Raw genomic sequence first — 25342 nt, 5'->3', positions numbered from 1 at the left:
TTTCTGTTGCTTCCATCTAAGAGACACGCGTCATCCCCGCTGACGTGAGAAACTTTCCCTCATCAAGCACAAGAATATATATGGGTCATTATCTTCAGGCGTCCGGGAAAACCACGCAATCCACATACGGATATGCGAGTCTCCACCCCTCGGCCCTGACCCTTATCTCCGGCCCACATGCACGTCATGGCAGAGGTGTAAACAACTAATAAACAGGCACGAATCCCATCTGCTTCAATAATCTACACACCAGAATCAACTCACAACATCATGAATCCCCTCTCAAAACCTAAACCCCAGACAATCGCCCACCGCGGCAAAACCAAACACCCCACTGCCACCAACCCCCGCTCCTCCCACTACCCCGAGAACACCCTCGAGAGCTTCCGCGCCGCCGCCGCCGCCGGCTGCGACGCCATCGAGACAGATCTCCGGGTCTCCAGCGACGGGGTCATCGTGCTCTGCCATGACCGCTCGCTGGAGCGGATATACGGCGTGAAGCGGTTCGTCGACGAATGTACCTGGGAGGAATTGCAGACGCTCAAGACTGCGCAGGCGCCGCATGTGCGGATGCCGCGGTTAGTAGATTTCCTGCAGCTGCTTTGTGAGCCTGGGTGGGAGCGGATGTGGGTGGTATTGGATATCAAGGTGTGTATTCTACCCCACTCTATTCTACCCTGATTTCAATTTAAGAGATTGCATGATACGATATGATACTGATGGGAATAGCTGGGTAATCTCCCCGAACGGATCATCCCGCTTCTTGCGCAGGCGTTTGAATCAGTCCCAAGTAGTTCTACACCGTGGTCGAAACGCCTCGTGCTCGGATGCTGGTCGGCTGCGTTCTTCCCGCTGTGTGAGAGCTACTTGCCTGGTTTTGAGACCGCGTTGATCTGCTTCGATCTGTGGTATGCGTCGCGGGTTCTGCGGGGCAGCCCGGCGTCGGTTAATGTCAATCAGAAGGTGCTGATGGGGATGGGGAGAGGGTTTCTGGAGGAAGCGCGCGCTGCGGGTCGGCGCGTGTTTGTGTGGACGGTGAACGAGCCGAGTTTGATGCGGTGGTCGATCGAGCGAGGGGTTGATGGGGTGATTACTGATGATCCGGGACGGTGTCGGGCGATGGTCCTGGATGAGGTGAAAGGTGTGAGTCCGGGGACTCAAGACGATGAGAGAGTCACTGTTTCGCAGCGGGCTCAGGCGTGGGCTGTGTCGCTTCTGGTGGTCATGTTTGCGTGGCTCTTTCGACGGAGATTTCTGTATAAGCTGGAGAAGCGGGACAAGAGCGAGTAGGAAATAGAGTTCACATTAATCATTAATGTCCTATTCACATGGCCGACCGAATTCCAAGTATGGTACACCAAGTATGCACAAATAAGAGCAGAGCTTCTGAAGCGACAGTGGGGATATAGCGTATGAACAAGAATTGTAAAGAATTGAAGTGAAAAGCAAGGGTATATAACGGTCCAGACCGGGATCAAAACGAATGAAATAAATCCAAAATATGTAGACCGCGAAAATGGGCGAAAGGTTCAATCAACGCTGCCACCAGTTCATCAGGACGAATTGAACAAAATGATAGAGATCATGTCATCATTAACCGGGTGGTCCGCCTTTCCGGGAATCGTCGGGCGCCCGCTGGGGGAGGCCCACGTGGTACATCCAACATCCCGGAAGGACGACGAGAGCCAGGAGCAGGACCTGGGCCGAAGCCAGGTGGTCCATGACCTGGGCCAGGGCGGCGGGGATACCCAGGAGACATCGGGGGGTAGTTGGGGGGACGAGCCGCCAAAGGCGACGATGGCAAGGTCGGCCGGCGCATGCGATTTGGCGACACGGATGCAGCGGCCCGGCGAGCGTCGCGTTCGCAGTACACCTGTCCGTTCCATTCAAAGTACTCGCCCTTGACAGGAATCCCGCAGGTCCGACAGGTCAAACATTCGGGGTGGAACTTCTTGTGATCCGCCGGCCCCGGGCCGCTTCTCTCGTTCGTTTCGAGATACTGGCCTTCGATACCCTTGTTGCATGCACTGCAAAGCGATCCGTTCAGTTCGTGATAGTGCTGTGCACAGTACGGGCGGTCATTCAGCACATAGAAATCGGCCGTCTCGAATGGCGATCGGCAATGACAGCAGACGAAGCATTCGCGGTGGTATCGCCCAGTCAGGCGGCCATCCTTGGACGAGACAGACTTTCCCAGAATCGCCTCACCGCATCCCCGACAACGCCCTTTGGGCCGAGGTGGCGGTCGAGCAGGAGGCTCTGTTGCCGATCGAGTGATAGTGGGCCGTACCGGGGGCTCATCTCGAGATTCGGGAGCTTCATGAGTTACGCGATGTTCGCGAGGTTGTGGAGGAACGCTTGGTGCCTTGTCTACCACCAATGACAAACTACCTTGATTGATGGCCGGGTCCGTCGGGGAGTCGGGACTAAGAAGTGAAGCCGGAATTCGCGGGGGCTCGAGGTCAATGGGACTTTCCGTCTGCTCGGTTTCGGGCAGCACTGGTTGCTGATTGCCATTGGCCTGCTGCTCTCTGACGACTCCCAGTCGGCTCGTCTCCGACGGCTTTCGTCTCGACAGGCTTGCTTCTGAAGGAAGGCTGGAAATTGAGGTTCCGCTTCGTGTTTCAGAGGGCGACGATTCGGAAGAAGAAGAAGTCGAATTTTCCGCCGCATGATCGGGAAAATCGAGCCCTAGAGCACGGGCAAACTTGGAAACCGATGTATTGCTTTCACCTGTGCCTTTCCTGGACACATCCTTTGGCTCAGACTGGGGGACACTGGGTTGTTCAAGGTCTGAGCCCGAGGGCCGAAAAGCTTTGTATGATATGTTGGCAGAGGACGAAGACGACGATCGTGCTTCATTCCGATCAAGCCACTCAGCGGGTAAGCCAAACGAACTCTGCGACGGGCTTCGGAAGAAGAGCTCAGCGGAGCCTCGTGTGCTGCTAAGCCGGTCTGAATTCGTATGAGACGATACACGCAATGGATCAGGAAATGGTTTCTCGGCGGTTGCTACCCCGAAATCGAACCCGCTGAAGCTGCCGCCCTTTCCGTCATGCTTCGGGCTTTCCGCCCCAGCTGATTGCTCGACTGAGGATGAATGCTCGATCAAAGGTTCTAGATGATTGGCGCGGCCAGATGATGCCTCTTCCCTAAATTGATGTGACTCTTGAGCAATGCTTCCGAAAGAGGGTCGTCGACTGGACATGGCAGTCGATCGCTTGGAGCTGTTCTCGCCATACCGGGTACTCCCGGCGGACGTTCCGTAACTACTCCTGCTATCAATCGAGTCCCCATGTCTATGGGAGATCGCTTGAGCGGGAGGCCTATCATGCTGTTTCGTCAAAGGCGGGGGTGAGCGTCCTCTCTCGTATCCTGACATGCGCGCACTCTGCGGAGGCTGCGGAGCCTCTCCATCCATCGCATGCGCGAAATGCGGGGAGGGCACTGGCGGTGCAGTTTGGGCTATCTGCAACCGAGACAGTGAAGCATTTCGTTTCTTGGAGATCGATCGTGGCAAGGGGAACGCCGGTAAGTCGCCAACTGGCTTGATCACATCAGGAGAATCAGGTTCATCCAAAAGGGGAGATATGCGACTCCTTTGCTGCAAATATGGCGACCGTTGTCCTGTCGATACTGAAAGCGGAGACGGAGTCAGAGAGTCCTTTTCACTCTTGGATAGATCTTCATTGGGGTGCAAGTACGGCCGATCTAGTAGTTCCAATCACATTAGTCCAAGCTTAATGATAAGAAAGGAGAGGTCGATGCGTATCCATAACATACTCGCTAAAATTGGATCGATGCGCGGTGGAGGCCCCGGTCGTCCCAGTCTGGGTCCAGACGGGTTCCTCAGGTGAGTCGAGACTGTCGCAGAGTCGGATTCTGGGGGAGGCGATGGAGGCGGCGGAGATGGAGGTGCTTGGACAGAGTCAGTAAGGCAGATATATGATTGATATATTGACAGTCGAGCAACTACCTGGCACAGGTTTGCAGACGTGATCTCCCATCTCAGAGATCTCAACATTCAGCCCGCAATTGGAGCATTTGATGGTGGGCGACAGGGCCCCGTCCATCAATCCCGCCATGTCGACCGACAAGAGGTCTACAGGATATACAGATCACTGATACTGTTCGTTCATTGAATTGATAAACAGGCACAAAGGTGAATGAATGCCTCTGATTAAGCAGTAGCCGTCATCTGTCCGTTTGCTCGGTCTACCACTGGTCACCATCCACGTAAGGATCCCTGCTCGCTCTGCATCGAAGACTGATATTTCTTTGCTGTTGTTCTCCGACAGTTCGAATCCTGTGGTTAAAGTGGTCAAGCCAGTCCAGGAATAGCGCAACAATCAATGTTCGAGATGCATAGAAGTAGGTATGTCAAACTGCAAGGAGTGGAGGAGGAGGAAAATGGATGACAATAATAGTGCAGTACTGTTTGGAGGCGGGTTTCTGTCGAGTGGGACCAACCGCGAATGATGGCCCTCGTGTGACGATCCAGAACTTAGTGTGCTTTGATTTTCGACGGTGCGGCCCCAATCAGGAGTAGCTCAGGATGACACGCGTTCTTGAATTGGTCTTGGTCTTATTCTGCTCTATTTTTCTCGCAGCAGAAGAAGGCTGTTGGCGGAGCAAAGCAAACTAATCGAACCTACGAGATGTTTGGCTTGCCTGAGGCGTCGAGGTCTGATTGGGTGGTGATGTTTTTCTGTTTTGGGAACTGACGCCCCTTTTCCCATGAACATCACACAAACATATTGGCCTCTGTTTTTTGGATGCTTCTGACCATTCATGCTTTTTCGGATAATTCTGGATTTCGCGGTAATCTGCATATCTGATAATTGAGAGCACTATCAGGTTTGAGGGGCATACTCATGATTGTGCCTCTCGCCCCTCACAAAAGGTCCATGGTCCAGGATGACAACCCCTGAACCAAGAACCACCGAAACTGGAGAGCCGCCGATCGTTCCTCAGGGGCAACTGGTCGCTCTACTATCAAACCATTGGCTGTCAATACATCAGCCCTGTTCCTCCTCTGTTCAAAACTCTGAGGTCGTATCTATTCCAACCCTGATGGTGCACGAGCCTCTCATTTAGCCTGTGTTTTTTTGCCGCCAATGTTGGTATGATTATTGCTGGACAACAGTGCTCTCTCTTATTGCTGAATTCTTCGTCTGATGACTCAAGATTATTACTTGCAGGTGTCTCTTGGGGTATTCAGACGGCTTCTGTTTGCGTCCAGGTCATGGTTTACTTTGCTGCAAAGATGTGGACCTGAATATTGCCTTGAGGCAAGGGGCGCAAACTTAACCGGCCATAGTAGCTGCACTGAGCCGTCACCACTCACGATACGAAGTGAGGAGTCGATCCGCGGGACGTCAATGGAGACTCCCAAGTCGGCGATTATGACTACAGATTCGAGCATCATCTCACTGCACAGGCTTCTGGAAGGCCAGATTGCGCTTTTTCTTAGAGATCAAGTGATCTAGGGCATTGTTTTCTACGTTGTCGGATACTCCGGACGATTGAAGTCAAAACACAGGGCGTACCGTGGTTGCAGGAAGATCACTTTCTGACCTCGTGAGCTCAACTATGGAGCAAACCATTATTCATGAGTCGTAAATTTGGACACTCTTCCTTCGATTGAAGGAAAAGATATTCTGGCCGTTCTTTATGTCAACAGATCGCAACAATGCAGATTGTGATGGCTCTTTCAGTCAATAATGAGCTCACAATGTCTATTGCCCTGGCATCTGATAGACTCGGACGCATCCCAGCCCCACTCATCAACTCGAGGCTCAGGAGTTGGGAGGCTCACCTTTCTCTCTGGCAAGTCGGCACATTGAAAGATAGCACATACAATTCTCTTTCATTCCATACACGCCATTGCTTGACCTTGTGGTTATATGATTACCTAGTAATCTGCGACCTCATAGCAGAATACCTGCGGGCACCAGAATGTCTGCCTGGGGCTCACGTCGTATTTCTTACAGACCGTTTGTGACTACGGCTCTAGCGAAGTAATCTGCTGGCATATTGATTGCACTACTGGACGTAAGCCCGCATAAAGAATTATGACTTGAGAACGAGACCATCGTGTTGGATGTAACCATGGAACGTCCAGCCGAGCTTCCCGCCTACGGAGTACTGCACACCGCAACATTCCAGGGGCAGTGCTTCATGAGGCCGCACCAGTCCACTAGCATTCGTACACGAATTTAAATCCATTATAGATATTCCTTGTCTGTATATCAGCATTAGATCAACCCTTTGATCTTTGCTTACTTCCATTGAAATGTCCAGTTGTTCAATGTGCAAGACGGCCGAGCCTAGGCACGTAGGCTCCAGTCTTCCATCCGTACTCCGTAGACCGCCAATTCCAAAGCGGAGCATCTGCAACAGTAAACTGTTTTCGTCCAGGTCAACAGCGACTCGGCCCACTCTTTTCGCAAGCGATGCAAGCGCAGACCACATGTTGTCCTTTCCTGAATTGATCCGATGTGTTGTCTCAGTTACATTCTCAATCTAGGCACGTTCCATGTGCTCAATTGCCTGTTGTCCGTTGTCATTATTGGTGGTCTGTAGTACTACAAGTATCAAGAGATATGGAACATGGCTCATGAAGTTTTCATTTATCCGGTAGATAAAGCACGAGCCGACTAGCTCTGACAAACGACAGCAAGATTGAGACTGACGGAACAACCTTGGAACCTTGCATATTAATTAGTCTCGGTGTATCAGTCTAGTGCTATCAACCGAGGAACAGCGGGTGGTCATCATGCAGGCAGCAGTTTTGGGAGCTTCACTAACTGTCAGTAGCAATCAATGAGCAGAGTCCTGAAAGATTATACAAAGCAAAGGATGGCTTCGATCTGTACAAGGGCAATTAGTAGGTCAATGGACAGTACTAATGGAGGGGTCCTTGGAGGGGCACTAGACAGTGCGTACCTGTGCATTTACTGATAGTCACACCGCAATAGTAATTTAATTAATTAACAATATGGTTAATTAGAAATATTTAGAGCTTTCATTTAATTCAAACTGACAATTCACTGCCCCTGATTCCTATTTCCGTTGTCGCTAACAAGTCACTACTGTCAACTCGAGCCTAATTAGGGTAGAACCTTGGGGAATGCTCAGGGTTGCGGAGCAATGCGGGAGACACCGTGACTAAGGAGTATTTGTGGTCCGCTTTAAATATCTCCCGTTCTTCCTCATCTCGCCCCTTGGTTTTCCTTCTTTCTCCCTCAACACATCGTACATCAGCTTCTGTTCTCCAGTCCAAGAATTTTCCTGGTTCTAAGCTTTCTGATCACACTCTCTGAGGCGTGATCGCTTAAAAAACCGTCAAAATTTTCGGCACACTTCTCAACTCGTAAGTACTGCGTCATGTCCAGAACCATTCCCCGTCTCAAGGTCAGGAAGCTCAATTGAGCCTTCCTTCCTCGACTCGCGAGTGCATAACATCACAATTGATCCCAGCTGACATGATTTGACTTTAGGCGTCACCACCCGTTCAACGGCCGGCGCTCATCCTCTCGTGGCGGAGCACCGGATAGTTCACTATACATCCAATAAATCACTCGAGCTTTAGCAAGTATTAACGCAATGGCTCCCCACGCAAACTCGGATGCTGCTGCCAATGGCGCCGTGAACGGGTCGGGTCGTACCACCACCGCTCCTCTTTTCACCGTCGACTCGCCCAACGTTGAGTACACTGACAACGAGATCAAGAGTCAGTATGCTTACCACACCGCGGACATTACTCGCAATGCCGACGGTAAGATGGTCGCCACTCCCAAGGTGACCAACTTCCAGTTCAAGGTTGACCGCAAGGTCGGCAAGGTCGGTATGATGCTGGTCGGTTGGGGTGGAAACAACGGCACCACGGTGACTGCTGGTATCCTTGCGAACCGCCGCCGTCTCGTCTGGGAGACCCGCGAAGGCGAGCGCGCTGCCAACTACTACGGCTCCGTTGTCATGAGCTCCACCGTCAAGCTAGGTACCGATTCCAAGACGGGTGAGGAGATCAACATTCCGTTCCATGACATGCTCCCGATGGTCCACCCCAATGATCTTGCCATTGGCGGTTGGGACATCAGCAGCATGAACCTTGCCGATGCCATGGATCGGGCGCAGGTTCTTGAGCCATCCCTCAAGCAGCTGGTCCGTAAGGAGATGGCCGAGATGAAGCCCTTGCCCAGTATCTACTACCCCGATTTCATTGCTGCCAACCAGGAAGACCGTGCAGACAATCTCATCGAGGGCGACAAGGCCTGCTGGGCTCATGTCGAGCGTATCCAGAAGGACATGCGGTGAGTGCAACCAACTGATCCGGTAATATAAGATGCTAATAAAGTCAATAGTGACTTCAAGGCTCAGAACGGCCTGGACAAGGTCATTGTCATGTGGACTGCCAACACTGAGCGCTACGCTGATATCATCCCCGGTGTCAACGATACCGCAGACAACCTGCTGAACGCCATCAAGGCCGGCCACCTGGAGGTCTCTCCTTCTACCGTTTTTGCGGTGGCTTGTATCTTGGACAACGTTCCTTTCATCAACGGATCGCCCCAGAACACCTTCGTCCCCGGTGCCATTCAGCTTGCTGAGAAGCACGGTGCCTTCATTGGTGGTGACGACTTCAAGTCTGGCCAGACCAAGATGAAGTCTGCTCTGGTTGACTTTTTGATCAACGCGGGTATCAAGCTCACCTCGATAGCCAGCTACAACCACTTGGGTAACAACGACGGTAAGAACTTGAGCTCTCAGAAGCAGTTCCGTTCCAAGGAGATCTCCAAGTCCAATGTCGTTGATGACATGGTCGCGGCCAACCACATCCTGTACGAGGAGGGCGAACACCCCGACCACACTGTTGTCATCAAGTACATGCCCGCTGTCGGTGACAACAAGCGTGCTCTGGATGAGTACTACGCCGAGATCTTCATGGGTGGCCACCAGACCATCAGTTTGTTCAACATCTGCGAGGACTCTCTGCTTGCTTCCCCTCTGATCATCGACCTGGTTGTCATTGCCGAGATGATGACTCGTATCACCTGGAAGTCGGCTGACGACGCCGAGTACAAGGGATTCCACAGTGTTCTCAGCGTCCTGAGCTACATGCTCAAGGTATTTATCCTTAGTATCTTTCTGCGCGCATAGACTAATGGATTACAGGCTCCTCTGACTCCTCCTGGCACCCCTGTTGTCAATGCTCTCGCCAAGCAGCGCTCTGCTCTGACCAACATCTTCCGGGCCTGTGTTGGTCTCCAGCCTGACTCTGAGATGACCCTGGAGCACAAGCTCTTCTAGCAGGACTCCTTGGAGGATTAATATCGCATCTGCCTTTAATAGTCTATCAATAGCCAACTATAGCCACTCATTAACATGAATTCAATCATCGTACTTACTGTTCGCTCGTGCATTGTATTATGGTCATGTCTAGAAAGCGCACTGATATTGTCGAACTCTTGCCAGCCCAACACATGTAGGACTTAGAGAGGAGACAGGCATGGTGACAACTCGTCTATCATGAATGCATCTAGTAGATTCTGAAATAACCGCACTCAACTCGCGGTTTAAACCAGATAATATGACAGATATATCGACTCATCAACTGTATACATGTCTCAACTCAATACATTTATAGTCCATGTGATCAGTGCCGACGCACTACTTTGCCGTACCAATCTCGCTATACGCATTCAAAGCCGGCTGCCCCCCGAGATGCGCGTAGAGCACAGTCTTCCCCGCGAACTCGCCCTTCTTCGCCAAATCAATCAACCCCGCGAAGCTCTTCCCTTCATACACAGGGTCCGTGATGAACGCATCCTTGCTCGCCGCATACTCCATAGCCTTGATGGTCCCCTCGCCAGGCACCCCGTAAATCCCCTCATGGTAATTCTCATCAAGAACCACATCCTCCTCGGAGATATCCTCCTCCTTCAGCCCGATCTTCGCAGCCGTATTCTTCGCAATCCGCAGCACCTGCGCCCTCGTCTCCGCCGGCTTCGCCGACGCATCAATCCCAATAACCCGCCGCTTGCGCTCGCCAGGCTCCATCCGCTCCAGCAACTTGAAGCCCGCAATCATCCCCGCAAACGTACTCCCCGTCACCGCACACACAACCACCACATCGAAGAACACCCCCATCTCCCGCTCCTGCGCCCGCACCTCAAACGCCCACCGCGCAAACCCCAGCCCGCCGAGCGGGTGGTCCGACGCGCCCGCGGGGATATAGTACGCGCGCTCGCCGCGCGCCTCGCACTCCGCCATCAGCTGCCGCAGGCTTTCTTTGTGCTCGATCCCGAAGCCGGCGGGGTGCAGCCGCACGTCGGCGCCCATCAGCCGCGACAGCTGGATGTTGCCTACCTTGTCGTAGCCGGCGTCCGACCACTCGACCCAGCGCTCCTGGACGAGACGGGCGGTGAGGCCGGCGCGGGCGGCGGCGGCGGCGACCTGGCGGGTGTGGTTGGATTGGACGCCGCCGATGGAGACGAGGGTTGTGGCGTCTGCGGCGAGGGCGTCGGCGAGCAGGTACTCGAGTTTGCGGGTTTTGTTGCCGCCGTAGGCGAGGGCGGAGTTGAGGTCCTCGCGCTTGGCGTAGATGGGGGTGTGTAGGTCTGCGGAGGTGTTGGGGAGCGGGTGGATGGGGGAGGGGCCCAGGGTGAGGGTGTAGCGGGGGATGGAGGCGAAGGGTTCCGGGAGGGGGATTTCCATGGCCATCTTGCTTTTGGTGGTTGGCTGGTGGTTGATGTTGTAGAAGTGCTGGAAGGGCAGTAGCTGCCCCTCTTATACTTCAGCTCAGTGTCTCAACTGCCTCGTGTCACTGAGACGGCGCGTCTGGGAGTCTCTAACGCGGGTGCTTATCAGTATGCATCCTTCGTTCATTCTCCAATTTGGAGACGCGGGTCGGACGTTGTCCGCTGATATGATAGTGCCATTGCCGTTAGAGTTACGGGGTAGACTAGGCATGATAGCGATGCGGGGTCGAGCAGATGGGAATGTCTGGTGGAGAAGTTGCGCATCTTCTGTCAGGGGCAGATACTAGTCGTAAGGATCAAGGCTCAGCAAGGTTCTCGGTCACTGACGGATACACACTGCAGTGAGGACCTTGCGAGTAGTAGAAACGTACAAGTAGTCGCGGCGTACGCCGTTGGCTATCTCATTTATCTGTGCGAATTGCATCGAATTCATACAGTGAAATAAAATAAAAATGGTATATTGATACGCCATAGATCGTCAGTCGTTCTGTATCTGATTTTACATATCAAGGAAACATAACCCTCTACGACATGTCGACAACGCAGCGGATGCAGTCACCCTGCTTCATCTGCTCAAAGGCAGTGTTGATCTTGGAGAGTGGCTCACGATGGGTGATGAATTCGTCCACCTTGAGCTTGCCGTCCAGGTAGTCGTCGACCAGACCGGGCAGCTGCGTACGACCCTTGATGCCACCGAACGCGCATCCTTTCCACACACGGCCAGTAACGAGTTGGAATGCTATTGACTGTGAGTACATTGAATTCAAAAAATAGGGCACACACTTACGTCTGGTAGAAATCTCCTGGCCAGCAGCAGCAACACCAATGATGATACTCTCGCCCCAACCCTTGTGGCAGGCTTCAAGGGCGGCACGCATAACACCGACGTTACCGGTGCAGTCGAAGGTGTAGTCGCAACCACCGTCGGTCATCTCAATGAGCTGCTCCTGGATGGTCTTGCCGTTGAGCTTGGTGGGGTTGACAAAGTCGGTGGCACCAAACTTGCGAGCCCACGCCTCCTTGCTGTCGTTGACATCGACGGCAATGATCTTGCCCGCCTTGTTCTTGACAGCACCCTGGATGACGGAAAGACCGACACAGCCAGCCCCAAAGACGGCCACATTCGAACCCTCCTCCACCTTGGCGGTGACAACGGCCGCACCGTAGCCGGTGGTAATACCACAACCGAGCAGGCAGGACCGGTCAGTAGGGATCTTGGGTGTGACAGCGACAACAGAGATATCAGCAACAACTGTGTACTGGGAGAAGGTGGAGGTGCCCATGAAGTGCAACAGGTCCTTGCCACGGGCCTTGAACCGCGAAGTACCGTCGGGCATCACACCCTTGCCCTGTGTGGCACGGATCTTGCCGCAGAGGTTGGTCTTGCCGGACTTGCAGAACTTGCACTCGCGGCACTCGGGGGTGCTTCATACCGGCGTTAGCTGGATATTCCTCGGCAGGTTCATCGCTGGAACGTACTAAAGAGCAATGACATAGTCACCGGGCTTCACCGAGGTGACACCCTCTCCTACCGACTCAACAATACCAGCACCCTCGTGTCCGAGAATGACGGGAAAAGCGCCCTCGGGGTCCTTTCCAGACAGTGTGTAGGCATCTGAAGCCGATTAGCCGTCGTCACCCTTTTCTGGTTTTTCCCAAGCTAGGAGGACCAACCTGTGTGGCAGACACCAGTGTGCAGAACCTGGATACGGACTTCGTGAGCCTTGGGAGGTGCAACCTCGACATCCTCAATCGAGAGAGGCTCGCCAGCGCCCCATGCAACGGCAGCCTACATTTCCGATGTATGATTTAGCTTGTGTGCGTGGAAGTATCGCAATATAACCTAGTCAAGCTGGATTCCGGAAGGGTGCAGTAGCTCAATGGTCGTACCTTGCAGGTGATGGTCTAAAAGTCCAGTCAGCAGCCACTTCTCACGACAAGACAATCAATTTGATGGTATAGTGCCGACATCGACTCACCTTTCCAACAGTGTCGGCCATGATGTCAACGGGTATCGGAGTGCGGATGGTACGGGAACTCTGCGGAAGAGGAGCGCAGGAAACGTGAAGTAAAGAAATGTCTTTCTGGAGGAAGGCGATAAGCGTGCAACCCGGATTATAAGGAACCACGTTTCTCGAGACGAGTCGATCAGGAAGTGGATCTTTGGTCTTCTGAGGAGATCAAAATTCGACGAGGGGGAGGGGATGACGGTGGGGTGAGGGGTAGCGATGCTTAGAACAGAATGCCGACGGGAAACTCTTGGGTTGGCAGTCTCGTACTCTGGGTTATGACTCCTCTTCCTTTGAGATTTGGATCACGACAGGTGGATCTTTAATAATAATAGTAGTAGTAACAGGCCAGAACTGCATATAATCCCCTCATGTCTCCGCATTCTCCAATTGATGTTGTGATGTTCTGTTGCTACAGTTGATCCAGCTTCATTGTACAGATAGACTGTTCATTACTATGATGCAATCAACCTCTAGGGAATATGAGCTGCAGAGCCAACTCAACAACATGTCTATACTCTCTGTTAACCACAGTTAACCACTGAGCAATATTATCCTGGCTTGACAACCTCTATACAGCCAGATCTCGAGCTCGAGGCCGAGTTCGGCCTGTTATCTCAGTCAGCCTGAGCTATGATGAGAGAGAAGTGTCGAAAAGGGTAATGTTTTCCGGGCGACATTTGGTCCGTGTCCCGCCAAGACCGTCACCAGCTACGAGCCTACGAGGCCAGATCGCTACCAGGAGAAAAATCGGGCAGATAGATGCCAATAGAATGCTGCGTTTATCGTTCAAATGAATTGACTAATCTCACAGCTTTGACACAAATCGACCGATAAGTTTCGATCCTCGGACGAAACTAGATCGTATTGATAAACACAATCACCCAAGTTGGAGATTTTTTCCCAACCCTATCCTTGCATCCGGCTCGCATTCTTTGATAAGAGTGCGTCACACCGAGTTACATATGCCCAGCCAGATACCTATGAAAGTAGACCGACTCAAAGGGCTCCGAGTTTTGCGGCTTCAGTGCCTTCATTTTTTCTGCATTGGACAATGTGACGGGCCATCTACCCACCAAGGGCTACCGTCTCACGAGTCACGAAAGTAGGAATATGCTATATGGTACATGTTACACAGATGAAAGCAAGCCCAAGATGATACCTCCCATTATAGCCCTTCACGGAGGATTCTCCACCGCTTTCATGCAGGAACCAGCCCAGATGCCCATTCATTGAGCAGAAGACGATCATGCCCCAGGGCTGTGAAATAGAACCCAACGCATTTTATACACCATATGAAGAGAAGAGACAAGACCACGGTAGATTACCGGCCAGGCATCGGTCCGCCCTGCATCATAGCAGCGTTCTGCTCCTGGAAGCGCTCGTTCAAGCGGCCGGAAGCCTTCATATATTTGTCCACACAGCGCATGACGCAGCCTTCTTCACGGGAGATGAGTGACTTGGTGGTGAAGTCGTTGACGCAGTTGTCGAAGCAGCGCTGGACGAGCTTGGAGTACATCTGTATGGCGGAAAACAGTCAGAAGCAGGCCTCGCCGGTCGATGGGTCGAAGATATTGGGCACTGGGTAGGACACGTTGGGCGACCCGGTCAAGGCGACAGATAAGAACATACAGTCATAAACTCCTTCAGTTGCTTCTTTTCCATGCGAGAAGCGAGCTCTCGCTGTTCCGCGGCTGTAAGTCTGTTGTCCCAGTTGGTTTAGCGCACGAATACAAAAAGTGCTTGGTAAACACTTCGTGGGCAAAAAGTACTTACCCGTCCATTGTGATGTGATCTAGATGTAGCTTAAAAGACAAAGCAAGAGAAAAATGTGGCCGTTGATGTTTCGATCAAGCACGATAATATTTGATGCACCGGCACTCCGATGACCTTTGAACCTGCAGAAGCTACTGTTTTACCATCACGTGATACTTGATGAGCTCATGTGACCTCAATCGATTACAGTCAGTGTATGACTGGATTACGGAGATAATGCCTCATTGTGCGGACTTTAAGCGTGGATCTGACAATTTACTAGCTTTGGTCAACTGAAGGTTCATCGCAGCTATCAGTACACCAGTTTCATGAGCTCTTATTGAGAACCACGCCTAATCAGTGCCATTCAGCTCCCTGCCGCGGTTATACAACGGAAGAAAGCTCATCCACACCCGAAATGTCACCAACCGACCTGCTCTACAACCAATGAGTCTAACCACGTTAGGAAAGCCCAGCATCCAACTTAAAAAAAGAACGCCGCCACCAGCCAGAAGTTGGGCCCTGGAGATCCTGGACAGCCTGGCTGATGTGAAATTGTGGCATGGACGGAACCATGGTCGTCAGCCTTGCTACATTGCCAACCCCACCAGGATCACCACCCATACATACCTTACTAGAGAGGTACGGTATGTACCTAAGTGGTCACAGCTAGCTAATAATCAATGGGATGAATGATCTCTTTGCTCTGGCTTGAATTATCTATGGGTTTAGCAGCTAGTTTCCGATAGGAGGTTTTCCTTATTGCAAAAAGTTTCTGATGCCCCTTCTGGCCACAGTTGCTTATGTGGCATACTGGCATTAGCTTCTGAGTGGTTTTGGTGGATCAGTGGCTTCATGCATTACCTATCTGAATTTATCCGTAGATTATTATTGACTGTACCGCGGCAGACTCCGACTGTCTTCAATATAGTTCAATTAGCAGATATATTGAGCTTACATCTGTGGCGTGTACCCCCTGTTAGCCTTGGAACAGTTCGGTATGTCATCTATCTGGTCTACAGAGTAATGAAGTGCCTGTTCTGTTCATCGTCATTATATCATTCTTAGCTATGTGGTGTGCCTTTCTTTGTGTTTAGGGCCTGGCGACTAGGCCATCTTGTCCCAAGGGTCTCGATTGCTTAGGGGAGGGGGGGGACTCTCTTATTAGATTTTCCCTTCCAGAAGACTTACCTAACCGTCTACTATCTACTACCTTAGTCTGGTGCTACCTTTTACTTAGTCGAAACTAGCCGTCCCTGCCACTGTGGGCGGAGAATCGTCAGCGTCCCATCGGCTTTTTCGATAGTCTAGACAACTAAGACAAGCAGGACTCCAAACTTCCAGAGCTGCTGGTTCCTTGGTTCTGCACTCATATAGCAATAAGCAAATCATTACATAGCGCCCTGTAAGGTACCTGTCTAGTCATTATGTATGTACTCCGTAGATGGTAGTCGATCACTCGTCGAGAAAATTATCCTCTAACCTTACCTCAGCGGTCATGGTCATAGTAATAATAGAAATAATCATCGGTTCAGCCCATCAACGCCCCTCATCCTCCTCCATCGCCATCTCCTTCGTGGTGTTCCGCCAATCCTTTCTCTACTCCTCCTCTCTTTCAGGCGTTCTAACTGATTATTGAATGCAAAACCCACCCCTGTCTCCATTTAGTTCTCACTCCCTTGAACTGAGACCTTCTCTAAGGGATTGGTTCTTCCCCTCCCTTTCCAAAGTTCCCCAGAGGAGCCTGAAGCCACTGTCAGCCTGAAGAGAGTAGCCGTCCCTTGTGCCTCTCCAATCACCCTTTCTTCCATCCACCTTACCCTTAACCCCTCCGACTTGACCACTTTTTTTCCCGCCCTCTTCCTCCTTCTTTCCTCCATACTCCCGTCCTCAACATTCCAGCTCCATCTCATCGCCACTCGGTCGCATTTATCATCGAGGCATCCACGGGACTCATCGAGCTGGATTTCCCCGCATTATTAACTGACCATCTCCTTCGTCGATCCGCTGTGGGCGTTGCGGACGGCGCGCGGCTCTTTCTCCCGCTGGTTGACTAGTCCTCGTGCTATTTTGGGATCAGTCCCAGCCTCGGGATTCCTGCGAAAACACGAGGGCGGTGACGAAGGACTCGATTTTATCACTTACCCCAGACGTTCTCTTTCGAACAAGAGTCCCTATTGATTTCGCACCAACTCATTTCTCGAGGACTTTCGACATCATGGTGACAGGCAAGTCGCAGCCTGGCACTGAGCCGATCCACCCACTCCCACCCTCTGCGAAACATGACGGAATCGCGACCTCTCCACCATCAAAGCGAGACCTGGCATCTTGGTGGAGGCAGTTCAAACGTAACACGAGGAAAGAGGATGTCAAAGGTACGTTCTTGGAAGGAAAAAGCCCTTGTCTGTTGGGGGCGCTGGTTTCTGAGTTGCCTGAGTTGGGCGACCTCGGTTGCGAACAAGCGCTCCTGGCCTATGCGACACCTTTCCTCCAGTTCAACAACTTGACCACTAGCCCTGTTTTTGTTATGCTTGCTACATCCATTCTGCGTGCAATTGCTACAAGCGTATACAGAAAGCTGCTTTGCTTAGTGCTTGGATTATTGCAGAGACCTATTTCTTACGTGAGGCTAATCCGCCTTTTCTCACAGAAAAGCCGCAGGGTATCTTCGGTGTTCCCCTCAATGTCAGCATCAAATATGCCAATGTCGCAATCTCCCTCACAAACGATAATGGCGAGAGCTTCATCTACGGTTATGTGCCCATCGTCGTCGCCAAGTGTGGTGTCTTCTTGAAGGAAAAAGGTACGAATAATCGATCTTCTTCTTTGCTCGGGCGAACGACCTACTGATTGCGGTTTTACTTCCAGCAACGGACGTCGAAGGTATTTTCCGTTTAAATGGATCTGCGAAACGTATCAAGGATCTGCAAGAAATCTTTGATTCGCCGGAGCGATATGGAAAAGGGCTGGATTGGACCGGATACACTGTGCACGATGCTGCAAATGTCCTGCGTCGCTACCTTAATCAACTTCCAGAACCGATCGTTCCTTTGGACTTTTACGAGCGGTTTCGCGAGCCGCTACGCGCGTACCAGATGCAGGTTCAGGAAAATGGATCCTCGGCTGATTCGGATGCTTTTGATCACGCAAAGGCTGTCGCGGCCTACCAGCAATTAATTAGGGAACTTCCTCCACTCAACAAACAGCTGCTTCTCTACATCCTTGATCTCCTCGCCGTCTTCGCGTCCAAGTGCGACCAGAATCGAATGACATCGGCTAACCTCTCCGCCATTTTTCAACCCGGGCTACTGTCTCATCCACAGCACGATATGTCGCCAGATGAATACAAGCTGAGTCAGGATGTTTTGATCTTCCTGATCGAAAACCAGGACCACTTCCTTTTCGGAATGAATGGTACTGCCGCAGATGAACAGACCATGAAGGAGGTCGAGGGCGGTGCTCCTCGCCGAACGACGACGACGACGACGACTTCCAACATTAGACGCTCAGTATCCAGCGCGAGCGGCGGCGCGGATAGCTTCCGCAAGTACGAGAATCTGCGTAGAAACGTCTCCGTCTCCTCGAAGCATTCGCGTCATTCAAACAACTCTCCTGGACCAGTGACACCGACGTCCTTGAGTGGTGTTGGAGTCCATCGGAGCAACACATTGCCATCTAAGATGTCACCAATATCTTCCGCGAGGTATGGCAGGGTTCAGGAATCGACCAGTGTTCAACCGTCTGGTCTCAACCCTTCTGTCCAGAATTCCCGGTCATCTAGCCGCGCCCCCACATCGCGGGAGGAAACTAGCCAGACGACGCCGGCGCCTCCGTCGGGATCTAACGCTGACACTGGCACTACTTACATTCACTCATCGACCCATGGTCCCATGCCAAAGGTCGCCGAAGGTGTCGCGCCCATCGCCGAGAAGCCTGTCATCCAAGACCCTCTACCGACCCTGGTGTCCTCTCCTCCGCCGCCCGTCGTGACTCCAACCAAAGAGCGAAAGTTGTCCAGTTTCTTCACCAAGTCCCCTCCGCAGAACGGTGAGCTTAAGGAACACCGGCAGCCAAATCGCCTGAAAAAGAAGCGGATTCCAGGAAGTGCCAGCGAGAGTGCCCACAGTTCTTCCCTGTCACTACAGGCAGCGCCATCTGAATCCGTTGCGAGCGTCGTTCCCTCGGGTGCACGGGTACACGAAGCAGATGGTGAAGCCGGAGGGGCGACCCCTAGACCCCCTAACACGACAAATCCCGGAGATGAGGCCACCACTAACGCTGGCGAAGAGACGCCAGGCGTGCAGAACGACGTACACAATGCAGACAATTCGCTGAAACCGCATGGTTCGCGCACACCCTCTATGAACTCTCGCTCCTCCTTCACAGATCACTCGGATTTGGATCAGACGGACGAGAAAGCGGACCGCAGGGAGCACCGACGGAGTTGGAGGTTCCCTCGGTCGTCTAAACGCAGCAACGAACAAATCGGACTCGGTCTCGCATCGCCGCCCCTTTCCGCATCAAATCCCAGCGCTGAGCGCAGCACGACCTCAGTGGGCAGTTGGCACCAATCCAGCAAGAGCTCGCCGTCGGATTTGCAGCAGTTCGCCAACGATCCATCCCAGCACCCTTTGAGCCTGGACGCTGAGGTAAGCAATATCGCAGCTTCAAAGGAAAGCATAGAGCCCGAGAAGCGGAGCCTGTTTGGAAAATTCAAAGCCAAGGTTGCGCAGGTTCGGGATGGCGTGAGAGATTCGGAAAGAGACCGTACCAGAAGCCCGGCTCAACCGGATTTTGAGAAACCCGGGTCCAACCATACCATGTCCCCTGCTGGCAAGGACAGAATCAGCAGTCGACCTGCGCAAATTGATGTGCCAAATGAGAGCAGAGAAGAGCAAACCCGCTCTCCAGTATCCCCAATCATGCCTAGCTCCGGCCTGCCCCCGGCGATCCCGGAGGAACCCCGCACTCCAGAGAGTCCTGTCATGTCGCGTACCGATCCTGACTCGAACAAGGAAGCATCAGCCACCGTCCCTGCCGATCTTGGCAACCCATCGCACACTGAAGCTCTTGCTGCCGCGCAGCCTGACCAGAACAAAGAACCCCTTCTAAATTAGATGCCCTCGTTAGGCTCGGCATCCTATTGCCCTGAGCACCCCGGAACGATCCGCGGGGCGAGCCACTGCTCGCCCTATGTCACTTTTTGGAATGTAACGCAGCCAGATGCTTTTTTTGCAATGCTTTTCCACTCCTTTGGTATGCTCAGAAGTGGCCTGCATTCCATTATTCTTGTGTATCTTTTCTTTATGCGTGTCGAACTCCTTGCTATAGGTTCGCTTGCAGAAATGTGTTTTCGCCTCGATTCTACGCCTTCTTTTTGATTTGCTCGCTATGTTGTTCAGGTGCCTATCTAGAGCAGCGGTGTTGAAGCTCTTTTGCTGTCTGATTGTTCTCGAGGCCAACCGAATGAGTGGGACCGTGTATCGCGTCTTTGTTCGGTGGGAGTGTCCCATTCATACCCTTGATCCCCTTCCTGCTACGCCGTTTCATGCGTCACGATTTACGTTTTCCCGATTTCCTTTCGTCCTCGCTACGGTGTAGTTGGCTTTGCTTCTGGTGTTACCTGTCATCCGTGTGGGTATAGGACGGAAAAACAAAAGACATAGATCACTTTTCGAAGCTTGATTCGCTTCCTGTTAGTAAATTGTAAATCAGTGGTGTCTTTGTGCCCATAAAGGAGGACAACGTAGAATTCGTTACCAAGACTTCAAGAGTATTCAAACAATTGATATTCTGTGCCTGAAAATGAAGGCGGCTCCATTGACACCTAACAATCAAGGCAAGCAAGCCATAGCTCAAGGGACGAGCCAATCAGGAGTCAGGGGATCCGCACCGCCGCCGAACTCTCCGAAATAATTCAACATCGTCTCCAATTACCTCAAGTTTCAACCCTCACTCAGTCTCAACATCGTCCTCGCACGCTCCTTTGAATACTTCACAAGGGCGCTCCTGCGCCCATCAGTCCCCTCACCATGACTTCAGCGCCACCCTCCCCCCTCCGCGCAGCCAATGCCGCTTCCTCCGCGCCAGTTCCCCCTCCAGCCATGAAACCCTCCGCTCCGCCCGTGAATATCCTCCCAACCCAACTCGCCCGAACATACTCGTTCGTCCATCCCGCCGCGCTGCTGGCCATCCTGGCCGTCCGCTTCGAGGCGCTGGTCGCTGATCCCGTCGCGGAAATGCTGAATACACTCCCCTTCCTGGCCCTGCTGCAGGTGACATACGTGATGGTGTGTCTGCCGCCCGCGGGGTCGGTGCTGTCCTCGCCGCCAGCCTCCCCTGTAGGCGAGGGAGATGAGAAAGAGAAGGACAAAGAGAAAGAGAAAAGGAAGCTCCCACTTCGAACGGGGAAGCTCGCCCGGAAGAAGAACCAGTCGCATGCGGCAAATCTGTCGGCGAAGTTGACGGTATGCGCCTCTCTCCTCTTTCGCAACCATATTTTGATCATGATAAATTTGAATGCTGGTGCTGGTGCTGGTGCCGATGCTAATGGTTGTGGTTGTGGATGGACAGCCCGCCCTCCTCTCCCTAATCCTCACCTTCCTCCTCGCGATCCCCGTCCTCGCAGTCCTACTCGTCATTTTCGGCGCCCCCCTGACAACACACAATGCCGAGACGGTCCTCTGCGCCGCGCACATGGCGCTTCTGGCCTCTACGGCGCTGATCTACGTGCATGGTGTCGACGGCGCCGTGTGGCGCGAGGTGTGGGCGTTTGCGCGTCCAGCTGATGCCGTCTGGGGCGGTGCGCTGGGGACGGCCCTCGGGGCTTGGTTTGGGGCTGTGCCGATTCCGTTGGATTGGTGAGTTCTTTTCTCCATCTTTTGGTTACTGGGTTGGAGTTGTGTTGATGCTGATGATGTATAGGGATCGTCCGTGGCAGGCTTTTCCTATTACGATTCTGACGGGTGCGTATATCGGGTTTGCTGTGGGGTCTGTGGTTTGTCGGTCGTCGTGGTTGTTTGGGAAATGGCTTGAGTTTATGCCGGAGCAGGATGAAGCTCGGGATAAGAAGACGGAGTGATCCGGGGAAATGGGCTTGATATTGCGCTGGGTTGAGGCATAGGCATTTAGCGTCTGTAGGCGATTTTTATTGTTCTTGTAGATAGTACGTAGTAATAGTGTTGATCTGTATCTCTTGTCTTACGGGCTAGATTTGAAATCTATGTTTTAGTTTCGTAGTCTGTGTATGCCCTTCAATCTATTGATAATCTATGTAGGAGAAGAGTTATGGGCTAGATTTGAAATCTATGTTTTAGTTCCGTAGTCTGTGTATGCCCTTCAATCTATTGATAATCTATGTATGAGAAGAGTTATAGACCAAGGACGGTGGTATCATAAGACAGACTTTCATCATGGGGTTGTGAATGAATATGAAGAGGGTCATGACGGCCCGCGATCAAGAACCACTTGTTCAACAAATTGGATCGGCATGAAAGAAGGTGATTTGCGATAGCATCAATTGGTAAATCAGACGCCATGGAAGGGTATCAATGGCGCAATAAGAATGAAACAGGTGGAATGATTGATGGATGTTTTTCAAGAAGCCGATCGCCTCCGCCACGTTAAAGATGAGGATAAATAAGATCTTGAGGTTGTATCCAGCTGATTATGGCCCCGAAAGCCAGCCCATAAGCCAGATGACAATTGGCGGCTGGGGAATGTTCATATCATACGCGCAAGTTCAACGCGCCGGTTATACTGCCACTTCGGTCGTCCGAACACATCGTCCCTGGAAGAGCCCCGAGGACTCTCCACTTCGGATTCACTCTCGTACGGCGAGCCGATCTTTTCCGAGCAGGTTACGGAGTCGGCTGGGCAGCGAACCAATGCTTTCCTCATACGATCAAGCTCCTGAGACTCTCGGCTGCGGATTGGGTACATCGTGCCCACGGATATCGAGTTGTTAGCGAGCCGTTGCAGTTTCTCAATGTCTTCCTTGAGGCTGGTAACCTGAGTCTCCAGATTTCTTCGCGCGGTCTGCTCCCTTCGCAGGAGCATCACAAGTGCGCTGTATTGCTCGACTGAGATCCCGCTGAAGTCGCTTAACGAGGTTGAAGATGGTGTTTGCAAAGTCCGCGATGGTTGCAGCTTGCTAGGTCGTATTGTAGCGGTGCTGGTTGGCCGACCGTCCGGCGTGAATTCGTCGCTCTTCAGCTCCCCGGTGGCGGCGGACTGGGTATGAGCCGATGACTTGTTGCGGACATGTCGTCTGCTCTTCGTGGGGGTAGAGACTTTATTTTCTTTGGGTGCCTCGGCTGGCGACGGTTCAGCGCGGACATTCTGCATTCGAGCAATGGCAAACTCAAGGTCGATTAACTTGACCTCTAATGTTGTGAGTCTCTGTTCAAGAGAGATGTCTTCGCTATGCTGCATGCAGTTCATGAGGTCTCCAATGTTCGGCGTTATGCCCCCCAGTTCCTCCTGCTTTTGAGGCCCTCCAACTGGGCGCTCGCTGGGAGTTTCGGGTGCACTAGCAACGGTTGTTCTTGTAGGAGGCCGGTCGGACATTTCGCTGTCGGAAGCCATATAAAAAGCTGATGAATTGACGTAGGTTGTTTCGGTGCTGCGTCGTCTCCACTGAATAGGGGACATTCGGTGATCTCGTGCCATCGCGCGAAGCGCATCAGCACTTCGTGATCGCCTCTTTACTCGAAGATCCTCGCGGCGCAGCAGGTCCGTCTGGTCACTATTCGCATGGGAGCTCCTGTCCCGGCTCCACCTTGCACTATCCGTATTGAAGACTGTCTCCATCGCGTTTCGGCCGTCTTCGGACAGAATCAAGCTCGGTAGTGTAGCTCGCCGGCGACAAGAAAGTGCCGGTGCAAAGCTATGAGAGCTAGTTTCGAGCACTCGCGAGCCACCAGCTTCCTGTTGAAGAGGGCTGCTCGACTGTGGCGTCTGTGAATTTGGGCTCTGGAGCTCTAAGAAGGAAATCTCTGCTATATCCTTGTTTGACCGAGGTGTTTGCGAGTGTGGAGTGGGAGAATCAGAGACGGCATCGTCGAGATCATCAATATCACTCCGCCTTTTGCGAGTGAAGATCTTTCGCATGACCGTCTTCAGAGTGCTTCCTGTTCGCTGATGCGTATTGGGCCCTCTTGTCAATGTGTCTTGGGCATGGTGGAAGGGTGCTGCTGCTTGGGAATTTCCGCGCAATGTGCTCGCTAGAATAGGAGACTTCGAGCCGCGTAGACGTCCACGGGGGCTCAATACCATTTGGTGGGAAGTCACCTGTGGTAAAGCGGTTCCCTCATACGACTCCAGTGCTGGAGTGGAGCGACGGCGCAGCTGCACGGAGCTCCTTTCCGTACTGAAGCTGGAGCCCGCCATCTTCATTCAAATGCTTCGTGTATAGTATATTCAACCAAAGCGCGACTGAGATCGGCGACTGCAGGGGATATGATATATGCTTTGCTATTAACCCGGGTATTCAGAGGGTATGTGTGTAACTGGACTTTGCCAAGCAGAAAGTATAGCTTGAAGCTTATTTGAAGCGAGTGTGTGAGAATATATCGACTGAGAACATATGGGGTATCTCGAATATAGGGAATCAACGGGTCGAAACAAGGAGAGTGCGCCTGGAAGCACGAGGGGCGGTTAGCAAAGTATCCCGCATTAGCACAACCAAAGCTAGCGCTGGGAGCCGGTCGAGGGGTTTTTATCAAGATCGATTCTTACGTTAGAGTTGTATCAAGAATGTGTAAGCAATTGGTTCGATATCTTAAGAGGCCATGTTGGGGCCACAACGAGAGACAAGAAATGCAGATGAGATGATGACAAGCTTTCCATCAATCGAAGATCACAATAAAAGAGAGGAGTGACCAGATGATCTAATGAGCGACAATGAAGCTACCAGGGTGGTAGCTGATCGTGGTTGAGATGGTCCTGTCAGACGTCGATATCTCCACACAATCCGAAGGACAACCGGGGGGGTATCTGCGTATGGGATCAGATAGCATCGGAACAAAATAGCCTAATTGTGGTAATCGTGGACAACAGAATGCAACGAAAGACACGACGCTTGTTCTAGATGCATGACCGATGCGTTTGACCTAAATCGGGAACAAGACGTAAGAACACGGGCTGCAGCAGCGAGCGACTGGAGTCAAGCTGAGTGAGAGGGGGACGTTCAACAGGAGATCGACTGTAAGGAGTGTCAGAGAATCAGACACACATTTCCGAAGTGAGCGAAATAGTGGCCAGACAAAGAATTGTGAGACTGATACGTTGTTCAATGAGGAAGGCTCTGAGAAAATAGAAGCTAAGCAGGTAACAAAGTAGGCGGGTTGTATGGAGACACGGAGTCAAGATTCAAACTACTAATTCCTGACGGCATCATCGTCAGACACACACCGTCCAGGACTATCCAAAGAGAACAGCGTGTTGGCAAAGACTATTCGGGCCAGACGACCAAGTGGGCCAACAAAAAGAACGGATGCTTGGACGGCGGCTGTTAGTGCCGCGTCGGTGCGTTCAAAGCAGTTTCAGTTCTGTCAGGGGGTGGGAAGTCGCTTGAATCTCAATCCCGGTCAAAGTTGAGGATCATAGGCTTCTGGATTATTCTGGTCTGAAACTCCTCGTGGTCTGTGCTGCGAATAGTCATCTGTGTGCAAGATAAATGTTGTCAGTCCGAAGCCGCCTGTAATGAAGGCTCATTGGGGCCAAAGACTTGGACATCAGACAACCCGCAAAGTCAACGAGAACCTGTAATGACAAGATGGCGTACTTCCAAGGTAAATAGTGCGTGGAACATGA

General features: G+C 52.2%; 9 protein-coding genes across 9 annotated transcripts; 4 read left to right on the top strand and 5 right to left on the bottom strand.

Moving 5' to 3' along the window:
• Window positions 1-270: 270 nt before the first annotated feature.
• Aspvir_001598 (glycerophosphodiester phosphodiesterase) lies at window positions 271-1290 on the top strand (the record flags this gene model as incomplete). Its single annotated transcript, XM_043266718.1, has 2 exons — window positions 271-648; window positions 730-1290. 2 exons carry the CDS (start codon window positions 271-273, stop codon window positions 1288-1290), a joined length of 939 nt encoding a protein of 312 aa, XP_043122653.1.
• Window positions 1291-1582: 292 nt separating this feature from the next.
• On the bottom strand, window positions 1583-4085 carry Aspvir_001597 (LIM domain-containing protein; the record flags this gene model as incomplete). Its single annotated transcript, XM_043266717.1, has 3 exons — window positions 1583-3711; window positions 3784-3918; window positions 3977-4085. 3 exons carry the CDS (start codon window positions 4083-4085, stop codon window positions 1583-1585), a joined length of 2373 nt encoding a protein of 790 aa, XP_043122652.1.
• A 3523-nt stretch (window positions 4086-7608) lies between these two features.
• Window positions 7609-9312, top strand: Aspvir_001596 (inositol-3-phosphate synthase INO1; the record flags this gene model as incomplete). Its single annotated transcript, XM_043266716.1, has 3 exons — window positions 7609-8315; window positions 8367-9129; window positions 9178-9312. 3 exons carry the CDS (start codon window positions 7609-7611, stop codon window positions 9310-9312), a joined length of 1605 nt encoding a protein of 534 aa, XP_043122651.1.
• Window positions 9313-9672: 360 nt separating this feature from the next.
• Window positions 9673-10725, bottom strand: Aspvir_001595 (putative 1-aminocyclopropane-1-carboxylate deaminase; the record flags this gene model as incomplete). The annotated part of the gene is made up of 1 exon (XM_043266715.1): window positions 9673-10725. One exon carries the CDS (start codon window positions 10723-10725, stop codon window positions 9673-9675), a length of 1053 nt encoding a protein of 350 aa, XP_043122650.1.
• Window positions 10726-11287: 562 nt separating this feature from the next.
• On the bottom strand, window positions 11288-12763 carry Aspvir_001594 (bifunctional alcohol dehydrogenase/S-(hydroxymethyl)glutathione dehydrogenase; the record flags this gene model as incomplete). Its single annotated transcript, XM_043266714.1, has 5 exons — window positions 11288-11502; window positions 11551-12188; window positions 12243-12378; window positions 12438-12552; window positions 12743-12763. The coding sequence occupies 5 exons, from the start codon at window positions 12761-12763 to the stop codon at window positions 11288-11290; spliced, it is 1125 nt and encodes a 374-aa protein (XP_043122649.1).
• A 1333-nt stretch (window positions 12764-14096) lies between these two features.
• Window positions 14097-14556, bottom strand: tim9 (protein transporter TIM9; the record flags this gene model as incomplete). The annotated part of the gene is made up of 3 exons (XM_043266713.1): window positions 14097-14291; window positions 14405-14474; window positions 14549-14556. The coding sequence occupies 3 exons, from the start codon at window positions 14554-14556 to the stop codon at window positions 14097-14099; spliced, it is 273 nt and encodes a 90-aa protein (XP_043122648.1).
• Window positions 14557-16745: 2189 nt separating this feature from the next.
• On the top strand, window positions 16746-19644 carry Aspvir_001592 (putative Rho GTPase activator (Sac7); the record flags this gene model as incomplete). Its single annotated transcript, XM_043266712.1, has 3 exons — window positions 16746-16902; window positions 17178-17330; window positions 17396-19644. 3 exons carry the CDS (start codon window positions 16746-16748, stop codon window positions 19642-19644), a joined length of 2559 nt encoding a protein of 852 aa, XP_043122647.1.
• Window positions 19645-20559: 915 nt separating this feature from the next.
• On the top strand, window positions 20560-21608 carry Aspvir_001591 (PIG-F family protein; the record flags this gene model as incomplete). The annotated part of the gene is made up of 3 exons (XM_043266711.1): window positions 20560-20994; window positions 21101-21387; window positions 21452-21608. 3 exons carry the CDS (start codon window positions 20560-20562, stop codon window positions 21606-21608), a joined length of 879 nt encoding a protein of 292 aa, XP_043122646.1.
• A 641-nt stretch (window positions 21609-22249) lies between these two features.
• Aspvir_001590 (uncharacterized protein) lies at window positions 22250-23917 on the bottom strand (the record flags this gene model as incomplete). The annotated part of the gene is made up of 1 exon (XM_043266710.1): window positions 22250-23917. One exon carries the CDS (start codon window positions 23915-23917, stop codon window positions 22250-22252), a length of 1668 nt encoding a protein of 555 aa, XP_043122645.1.
• Between the last annotated feature and the right edge of the window lie 1425 nt (window positions 23918-25342).

This window comes from Aspergillus viridinutans, assembly GCF_018404265.1.
Source record: "Aspergillus viridinutans IFM 47045 DNA, scaffold_1, whole genome shotgun sequence".
NCBI classification, from domain to species: domain Eukaryota; kingdom Fungi; phylum Ascomycota; class Eurotiomycetes; order Eurotiales; family Aspergillaceae; genus Aspergillus; species Aspergillus viridinutans.
This window is presented reverse-complemented; position numbering and strand designations above follow the sequence as displayed.